Here is a 9590-nt window from a genome sequence, read left to right as displayed (position 1 = left end):
CCTCCTGGATAAAGGTATATTTTAAAGATTTTATTTTTAAGTAATCGCTACACCTCACATGGGGCTCGAACTCACAACTCCGAGATCAAGAGTCGCAGGCTCCGCTGACTGAGCCAGCCAGGCACCCCCTGGATAAAGATGTCTTAACCTCAGTGAGAGCTGACACCTGACCTCAGGGGTCTACCAGCCCGTCCCCCGACCGGCACACAGCTTCATCCCTCAAGCTCATGGATTCCCTGGAGAAGGGAAATGTCACTGGTCCAGAAATGTCTCCCCAGTCTGACTGGCCCCTGGATCCTGATGCGTCCGGCTGGGGTTGTGGCTCCTGAAACCATTTCCCGCTTTGTCCGTTGTGCAGGCCTCTGGCTCCCCTGGCTGGCCCCTAGGGGAAGAGCGGACAGAGGATTCCACTTGAGAATTGTTTTTTTTTCTAGGAAGCATGGCTGCCTGGGACGGGTTGGGTGCGCCGCATCACTGCACTGGAGGCTTTCTTGGCCTGGACCTTGGGCGGGGCAGGGACCCTGGAGCTGAGGAGGTAGATTTCTGTTCCCTACCTCCCTTCCTCACTCCTCCGTTAGTGCCATGGGGCTCTTTGTAGCCTCCCCAAGCCCTGAGACCCCCTCATCCCCACCACATCTGTCTCGTTTCCTCCTCATCCTCCTTTCCCTGCTCCTCAAAGTGGTCCTTGCGCCCGTGTTAGAGTTCAACACTGGCACCTGCAAAGCTCGCCTGGCTCAGGCCCAACCTTCCAACTTCCCACTGCCTGGAAAGCCAGGCAGCATTTTTGTTGGCACCACTGATCCGGGCGCGGCGGAGCCAGCCAGGTGGCTGCTGGCTCCCGGAGCTCAGAGGAGGCAGGGAGACCCCCTGTGCAGGCATCACTGGATTTATTCACTTCTGTGTGTGCCTTGTGTCTGCCTCACGCCTGTGTGTACAGCTGTGTGTGTGCGTTCAAGTACGTGAAGTGCTATGTCCTGTCTCTGCAAGTGTGTACCGTGTCAGGTGCCCCTGTAAGAGTCTGACTGTGCGTGAGTGTGTGTGTGTCTCCTGTGCAGGCCTGTCCGTATGGTGTGCTTGTACTGTATGTGGATGAGTGTGAACATGTGTGGGCAGGTTTGCACGTTGAGTCCCTATTGACCTTCAGTTCCTCTTCTCTTTCTTCTTGTTTCTTTTGAACAGTTTGGTTAAAACTCAGGAAACAGCAAAACCTCCAAAACAGTGTGTTTTGTGTGTATGTGTGTGTGTGTGCGTGTGTGTGTTGCCCGAGCCCATGCACTCACAAGGTCCTGTGGCTATGGCCTTCCTTCTGTCTGCCCCGCTCGCTGGCCTCCTTGCTACCGGCTTCTCCCTTCTTCCTAATCTCTTTATCACACCCACTGCCCCAGCCCTGCTCCGTGTCCACTGCTCCGTGTCCNCTGGTTTAGTTCCCTCTCTTCCCTCATAACGTGCGTCCTAGAGAGGGCAGCCTCCTCCCTGCCCAGCACCCTGCCCCCGACCCCTCCCTCCTCAGACCCCAAACGAGGGTGGCCCCGAGAGCCTCAGCATCCACTGGCCTGCATCCAGATTGCAGAGCCTCCTCTGCCCGCGGCCCCCTCCCCCGCACGCCCACACCCACTGCCGCTCCGGGTGGGAACAGGCCCACGCCGGGCTGGCAGGCAGGCTCCTTTGTACAGTTCTTACAATAAACCTCCCCCTGGTGCCTCTCACGTGCAGGCTGCTTCCTTCTGCACCTCCGCGTGTGGACACCGACAGGGTCTGAGGGCTGGCGGGGATTGGAGCCAAATGAGGAAGACTCGGGGAGCCTCAGGGTGGGGAGAGGGCGAGAGAAGGTGATCTTTCTTGCCCCCCTCCAAAAGGAGGCTTGGACTCTGAAAATTAAGAAAGGGGAACCTCACTAAAATGGAGTCGGGAGGTTCAGCAGGGGAAGCGCTCAGGTTCCACCACTCATCATCAATTGAGAACCAAGAGGAAGAGATGACCTTGCAGGTGGTCGCCAATTTACCATCCCAGCGCCTGACAAGAAAGGCTTTCCTCCTGCCCGGCAACAGCGCAGCCAATGAGAGACAGTCACAGCTCAGCCAATGAGAAGCCACCACGCTTCCAGCTCCCACGCCAACAGACTGTTTATCAAAGCCTTCCCAATGTCCCCCTTTCCTCCGTAAAGGAGCGGGTCCTCTCCTTTGTGGCCATGCCCACGGTTTTGCCTCCCTTGCATGGTTGGCATTGCAATTTTCTGCCACTCCGGAATCAACTTCTCTTTTGCTCCTGAAATACCTGGCAGTTTTATTTTGAAAGTTACAAATGCAACCTCTTAGCTGGAGTCCAAGACGCCAGGTGAGATCATGGGACTTGCCCGTCCACCCCTAACAGACAGCTCCACACTCTCTCCCCCCACCCGTGATGGTGCCCAGGAAATGGCACTGGGACCCAGTGGTGCCAGTCCCTCCTTTCTGAGCCCTTCACTTCTCTGCACCCTGCCCCCCCAGAGGCCCTGAGATGTCTGAGGGATGCATGGTGTGACCCCTCCCTCTCTTCAGAGACACTAGCCCCGCCAAAGACCCTGCCTTTGAACCCTGACCTCAGAGAGCCCAGGGTCCTCTGGACCTGTGACAGTGAGTAGTATGATGTAGTGAGCTAAGTCCACAATCCTGGTGGGTGAAATATAATTTTATATATAATTTTGTTTTTTACAACTTGATTTCTGACTCTCAGGGCTGTATTTGTTCAAACTAGTAAACAGTCCTTCACAAGATTCCTGCACCCCGTTTTGCTGGGCCCTGAGGTTTACATGGCATCACAGGCCCCCCTAACACCCCTCAGCCACCTTCTGAGGTCCCATCCCACCTTGCTGTTCTCTTTGCGGAGAGGGGTCCAGCATCCCTGCAGCGTTCTGAGCCCCCCACCAGGGTGCTGACCTCCCTCCCTGGGGTGGGAGTGGGCCTCCTCACTGTAAATTTCTGCAAACCGCGCCTGGGGCTCTCTCTGTCTCCAAGGACAGGAGAGCTTGCGCAGTGCCCTGGCCCACCCTCCCCTGAGCCTTGAATAGTGGAGGAAAAGAGGCAAAATACTGGATGAAAAACATAAGCTAACATTTCAGAATCATCCAGTTGGGAGAGCCAGTTATCAGGGCTACTCACCACCTTCCTGAGGGTAAGCTGTGCTCCCAGATTCCTCACCAAACACTCATATACTGGATTCCCTCCCATGCTTATGACCGCCCTGAAGTGGAGAACGGATTGTTAACGATTACTTCTGCTTTACACAAATGAGGGAACCATGAGGGGTTAAGCATGGGTGTTGCATAACTGGGGTGCTGTTGGCACGTGGAGCAAGGAATCTGCTTTGTGAGACACCGTCCTCCCCACTGCAGGGAATTCAGCACCCCTGGTCCCTGAAGGCCAGTGGTGCCCATTGGTCATTGTGACCGCTGAAATGGTCCCAGTGCCTTTCCAANGGGGGGGGGGGGGGCAGGGGGAGGGGACAGGAGCGCTCCTTGTTGAGAAGCACCAGGAAATGTGGGGTGGCTTTCTACCTGGTACACTGCGGGGCCCAAAATCAAACCTCCTTAGCCAGCAGGCTTCCTCCACAAAACAGCCAGCCAAACAGAGCCAGGAAGAGTGGATTGAGGGGAGGGGCAGAAGTCTGAACCCCTCCTTCCAAACTGAGGTTGTGTCCTCTCCCACCCTTCCCGGGGTTGCTGGGGGCTCCCTGACGTCCTCAAACTCCTAAGCCCCTCATCCCCTCTCCGTGCACCCCATCTCCTGTCTTGATGCTGCCTTCCTGGAAAGGTGAGGTGGGGCTGCCAGATGTTGGGGTGTGCTGCCCAGGGAAGCCGGGGGCAGAGGCAGGAGTGGGCTTATAAGGCCTCCTGTTCCCGGAAAGAAAAGACGTCACAAGCCCCAGACAGAACTCTGTACTGTTGTCACCAGAGAGGGAACAGCACAGCCCCAACAGTGACAAATAACCCTGAAGGCGCAGGGGGGAGGGCAGGGATGGGGGAGTGCTCCTGAAAACGGATCCCTGCCCGGCATGAATGGGAATGAAGTCCAAAGGACACATCTGCATCCCTGCCCACGAAGAGACGTGGGTGAGTAGACGTGTTTGGAAGATCCCAACTGCCCCCAACCTCCGTTGCCCCTGTAGACACCCTGGGCCCCAGGACCAGCTCCTAAGCAGATGCCCGCACCACACAGCCCAGGCAACACACCCGTGTGAGCATACACCTGTGCGCGCACACAGGTGTGTGCCCTAAGCCTTCCCCCGTTAGCTTCCCAACTTTGGGGGGACACTAGCTCCAAAGCTAACCAAGGCCTCTATCACGAGGAGGTACTTTTACTAAATGAAGAGACCCCTGGATCTCCCCCCTCCCCTGCCATTCTTTTGGACGGTCTCCAACCACCCCCACCAGCACAAGGGGCCTGTGGTCCCCATGCTGACCTCAGATGATGTTTATATTCCTGGGCTGTTTGTTCTGTGAACTGAACATCTGACACCTTTTCAGAGAAATGTTTTTTTTTTTTTTCATTTGGAACATCTGGGAACAGCAAGAACATCTGGGCCTGCCAGGAACGAGCTGTTCCTCAGATGAAAACTTAACTCTCCTATTCCCACTTGCTGTAGCTCTGGTCCTGACTGGCACCCCTTGGGGGTAGCCCCTACTAGGGGCCTATGCCCCCCAGGACTAAGGGGGCACCACCCAGACCCCCGCCTTTCTCATTGCCGTCTCTGGCACGGGCGGCAGGTCCACATCTCTCTAAACCCAAACGGACTCACCAGAAACACAGGCTGTTTGAAAAATGGAAAGTGGGGAGAAGGAGATGCGGGCAGAGGGCACATAGAACTCAGCGTCTTTCTTCCTCTCCTGGGGGTGGGGAGCAGAGAAGGAGTGAGGGGTCGGGAGAGAAAAAGGAGGAGACATAAAACTCAGACTGGACTCAGCTGCAGGGGCTGAGGTATGCAAGTCTGCTATGTGTGGCTGTGCAGGTTGTGCACTGCATGAGGGCAGCCCTGGCCCCCAAGGGGCAAAAGTTGTGTATGGCCCAGGGATTGGGGCACAAAATTGAACTTCATTCCAGAACACTATGGTTCCATCCACCACTCTACTGACTGGCAAGATAAAGCCACAGAGCCTTTTAGTCAGAACCTGAAGGCTCCCCAGCACTAGCCTCCTGCCCCCCTCCCAAGACCCCGGGAGCCATGGACAAATCCCTGGTAGTCCCTTGATTAGCTGAGTGGTAGGTTTTCTCTAAGCCGTCTCTACCTACCTAAGTCCATCCCCTTTATGAGAGCAAATTCTCTCACCAGGTGAGGGAGGGAGGCCTCTTGCCAGGGTCTGGGCCATGTCTTCTCCCAAGTGGCTGCCACACCTGGCTCTTGCTCAAGAGTCTCTGTGGCTCCCTTCCTCCACAGGCTCAAATCCACATCAACCCCCAGCATGGCTGCCTGCACTCCAGCCAAGAGCCTGCACTCGGGGCCTCTCCAGGTGCCGGGCCTGGCCCATAGCTGCCCCCCACACCCCTGCACCATCCTTCCTTGGTGCCTCTCTTCCTGCAGAGCACAGGCCGGTCTAGAGCCGAGGAGCCGTGCTCACACTCACCCACAGGACCCATGTGTACTCAGCTAAGTGCCTGGGAATCTGAACTGTGCAATATCGGGCCAGGGGACCCCAGAACATGACCATCAGTGGGGTAGGGACAAGGGCACGGATGCACAAGCTACCCTCAGAAGACTGAGAGGCCCCTGCCTCCCAGGGTCCCCCCCACCCCACCATGATGGACCCCAGCTGTGATGCCCTTTGAGCCTTAGCAGCACAGCTGACTAGAGAGCCCGCCCTCCCCCAGGGTCCCCGGAGAGCTGGTGCCTCCCCTGGGTCCCAATTTGCATGGCAGGAAGGGGCCTGGTGGGGAAGAGGCGGGGAGGGGACCGGCTGCAGCCCAGGCAGTTACACGTTTTCCCCCCAGGAGCCTCTGTCCTCGGCACCAGCTTGGGGTCAGAGACGGAGTGGTAACCATGGCCGGGCCGGTGCTATCTCCCGTGCCCAGCAACTGGCTGACGGTGTTGCTGCTGCTGCTGTCAGGTACGGCACCCCCGAAATGAGGCCTGTGGTTTCACTCTCTGTCATGGGCTGTTTGCTTGTTTCCACTGCTCTGTGTCCTCTCTCCGACCTCCCCCTTCTGTCTCTCACACTTTCGGCCTCTCGTCTCCCTCTGACTGCCCTGGGGCCTGGGTCTGTGGGTATCACCTATGCTGAGGGGCTCAGAGGGTATGTGGCCCCAGCTCCTCCTGTTTGGAGGGCATCAGGCCGAGCTGGGTATGAGGTGAGGGGTTGGTGTCTATGACATGGTTCACCACCCAGTCCCCTGAGGGCATTGTGTGGTGGTGACACAGGAGAGAGGCTACCCCCAGCCAGACCCTGGGACGTGCATGTTCCAGAAATGGTCCCCTGGCCTGAAAGACAGCACGGCCATCCAGCTCTGACTTCCCTCCTGGTCTCACCCAGCGTGCCTGCTCAAGGCTGTCGGTCAGGTCAAAGGCAGAAGGAGGAGGGAGAGGTGGATTTCTGGGGACCTCGCTTCATTCCAGTCTCTCCAGAGTGCTGCTAGGGTGGGCTGAGGGGTCTTGAAGCTGATGTCCTGAGAGGAGGAAGTGGGTCAAGGAATGCTGGGGGCCCCAGGGGTGGGGCAGCCACTTTCCAGTGGAGAGCCCTGACCCAGCCCCGCCTACTTCCTCCCACCCAGCAGGTGTGCAAGCAGCCAAAACAGAACACCCGAACCGGGATCCCAAAGGTCAGCCACTTCCCCTGCCCCTTCTGGGGGCGAGTATGTCTGTCCAGTGCTGGTCACTGTCCCAGGGCCTGTGCTGTGTCTGCCCCTTGTGCCCTGCAGTTCCCCAGCCCGGACACCCATCTCTAGGATACCTTAGGGTCTCCATCTCAGAGGCCTGAGGGCCCCTCCAGCACCCCTCCTGCCAGCTGTCACCCTCATTAGACATAAGCGTTCCAGTCCCAGAGACTAAGGGGTGTGGCTAAACCCAGGCTGGAAGTGGGGAAGCCAGAAGGAATTCCACTGGGGACTCAGGCTGGGTCTGTCTAGTGGGGGAGTCTGACTCTGCCCATGAAGGAGCCTCTAACTCTAGGGTCTCTGACAAGCCATAGGGCCTCAGGGATTCCTAGGGGCCGCTTACGGGGAATGAGGCAGGGGGGAGGCTTCTTGGAGTCGGTATGTGGGGGAGAAAGAAGACTTAGGAATAAAAAAGAAGGGAGAGCACCAGGCCAGGTGGGGGGCTGTCCTACGGGCCCCTGGACCCCAGCAGGAAAGGCCTAGGTCAGGCTGCTGTATAGGCATGGAAAGGAATTGGGAGGTTCCAGAGTCGTCCTAAAGGAAAATCAAATGTTGGGGCACGGGGGTCGGGGGTAGAGGTACAGTCAGGAAGGGGTGGGCCCCGGTGGTTTGGCCTGTGGCCACTCCCATGGCTCGGCTCCTTCACACCTCTGCCTCATGACCGTACTATACCCAAAAGCAAGGACAGACAAGGGTAGGGGCCCGTGGTTGGGCTGGCAGTTAGGAAGCTGCAGAGCGGGATTTTGATCCTGGCCTTGGTGCCCACAGGAAGCTCTTGTTCCCGGATCTGGCAGAACCCACGTTTCATAGGCCGGAAAAGGGGCGCCATAGTGGAAATGAGGTGCTACACAAAGGACTCGGAAGAGGTGACCTGGCTCCGGAAGCGGGAGATGGACTTGGAGCCCAAGCCGCTGCCGGAAGACACCCGCATCCTCCAGAGCCAGAACGGCTCCATCGCCACGCTTACCATCCAAGGCATCCAGTTCCAGGACAACGGCATCTACTTCTGCCAGCAGCAGTGCCGGGAGCAGTCCCTCAGCATGGGCTGTGGCACTGAGCTGCGAGTCATGGGTGTGTCTGGGGCTTGCCCTCCAGCCAGGGAGGGAGAAAGGGCGCTGGGGCCGTGGAGCGTCATGGAGCCATCCTCACCCTGCCCCATCCCAGCCTGCCGCCAGTGGGGGGCCACACTGGGAAGGCGGCCGTGGCCATAGAACACCCGGGAGAGGTGCTGAGGAGGCCCTGAGGAGTGCAGGCCCAAAGAGGGAGCCCCAGCCTCACCACCCCCTGCCACCTCCCCGCAGGATTCAGCACCATAGCACAGTTGAAGAGGAGGAACACTCTGAAAGATGGCATCATCATGATCCAGACCCTGCTCATCATCCTCTTCATCATCGTGCCCATCTTCCTGCTGTTGGACAAGGTGACCATGGGGGCAGGGAGGCGGCCATGGGGCAGGCCAGACATGGGCAGGGTCTCCGTCTCCCCAGCCCCATAGCCTGCCCATTGACACCTATTCAATCTCTCCTTCATTCACTCCATCGTTCTGGCAGCGGGCACCTCACCCCCTCACCCCTCGCCCCTCACCCCCAGCCTCTCACCCCAGGCCAGTCTCCCTGGCCCTCCATACCCTGGCCCAGCAGTGGATGGGGTGGGCAAGCTAACACTCTGCTCTCCATCCCTCACCCCACCAGGATGACAGCAAGCCTGGAATGGATGAAGACCACACCTACGAGGTAAGGAACAGGTGGACCCCGCAGCGCTGAGGGCTGTGGGGTGGTTGGTGGCACCGTCCACTGGCGTGGTCAGAGAGTAGCCAAGGCCTGAGCACCATTCCATGTCTCCAGGGCCTGAACATTGACCAGACGGCCACCTATGAGGACATAGTGACTCTACGGACAGGAGAGGTGAAGTGGTCAGTGGGGGAGCACCCAGGCCAAGAGTGAGGGGCCGGCCCTCCCCATGCCTCTGGGCTCAGCCATCTGGGCCTTCGTGGACTGCTTCAGAGCCACCGCCAGCTCCCAGCTCATCTCTTCCCTGGACCTTGGTCAGCCTCCAAAGCTGGCCCACCGGATCTGCCCGCCCCTCCAGCCCCTGGTCTCCAGCTCTTACCAAAGAGACCAGAGTAGAAGGGGCACAGGGTTGTGACTTGGAGTGGGGAGTTCTCTGGGGAGAGACTGGACCCAGCCTTCTGGGGGTGCTATGTGGGGATCCACCCCACGTTCAGGACGAGGAAGACAGAGGCTTATCCAAAACCTGCAAATGGACTCAGAGCAGACCAGCTTCCTGCAGAGCCTGGGAGAGGTGGTGGCCCATCGCGCTTGGGCCCACAGATGGGCCATGGAGAGCCACCTGCCTCTCCCACTCTTTCCCACCCTCTCCGCTCCAGGGGGCTCCTAGCCTTGATCCCATTCTCCTATGGAATAAACAGTGTGTCGAGAAACCCACACACAGGCTTGTGACATCTATGGGTATGGGGTGGGTGAGAGTCTGTCTGGGCACAAATGTTTGGGCCCCTGTGGGCCCGTGGGGTGCAGGAGAGGATGACTGCCATAGGGCTCACGGACCTCTCCCGTGCTCACGGGCTTCTCTCTGAAGGCCTGGCTGGGATCTGTGGTCACACCTTCTGTCTTCCCCGAGCTGGGCCCAGACTGGAGAAAAGCTAACAGCCCTTCCTGAAGGGCATGCCCTCCTGCATTCTCTTTAGCCCATAAGCAGTGTGTGCTCTGTAGGGCAGGGGTCTCAGCCCTGGGG

At 58.4% G+C, this 9590-nt stretch overlaps 1 protein-coding gene across 3 annotated transcripts; it reads left to right on the top strand.

Annotated features, from left to right (window-relative positions):
* Positions 1 to 2125: 2125 nt before the first annotated feature.
* Positions 2126 to 9283, top strand: CD79B (CD79b molecule). Of its 3 annotated transcripts, XM_077780348.1 has the most exons (8): positions 2126 to 2334; positions 2487 to 2612; positions 5961 to 6076; positions 6738 to 6785; positions 7608 to 7910; positions 8141 to 8259; positions 8531 to 8572; positions 8684 to 9283. In XM_077780348.1, exons 3-8 carry the CDS (start codon positions 6010 to 6012, stop codon positions 8780 to 8782), a joined length of 678 nt encoding a protein of 225 aa, XP_077636474.1. In that variant the 5' UTR covers positions 2126 to 2334; positions 2487 to 2612; positions 5961 to 6009; the 3' UTR covers positions 8783 to 9283. The 3 variants fall into 3 exon arrangements, with proteins under 3 accessions (XP_077636474.1, XP_077636475.1, XP_077636473.1); XM_077780349.1 differs by lacking the exon at positions 2487 to 2612 and having other exon boundaries at positions 6741 to 6785; XM_077780347.1 differs by lacking the exon at positions 2487 to 2612.
* Positions 9284 to 9590: the final 307 nt, after the last annotated feature.

Source organism: Crocuta crocuta, unplaced genomic scaffold (genome assembly GCF_008692635.1).
Source record: "Crocuta crocuta isolate KB4526 unplaced genomic scaffold, BGI_CrCroc_1.0 scaffold288, whole genome shotgun sequence".
NCBI classification, from domain to species: domain Eukaryota; kingdom Metazoa; phylum Chordata; class Mammalia; order Carnivora; family Hyaenidae; genus Crocuta; species Crocuta crocuta.
This window is presented reverse-complemented; position numbering and strand designations above follow the sequence as displayed.

Bases quoted from the DNA above. Each gene is read 5' to 3' on its own strand.
- CD79B (XM_077780347.1), top strand. From the start codon at position 6,010: ATGGCCGGGCCGGTGCTATCTCCCGTGCCCAGCAACTGGCTGACGGTG. The intron at 8,260-8,530 runs GTGACCATGGGG...TCACCCCACCAG, and splicing joins TCTTCCTGCTGTTGGACAAG to GATGACAGCAAGCCTGGAAT. The intron at 8,573-8,683 runs GTAAGGAACAGG...CCATGTCTCCAG, and splicing joins ATGAAGACCACACCTACGAG to GGCCTGAACATTGACCAGAC.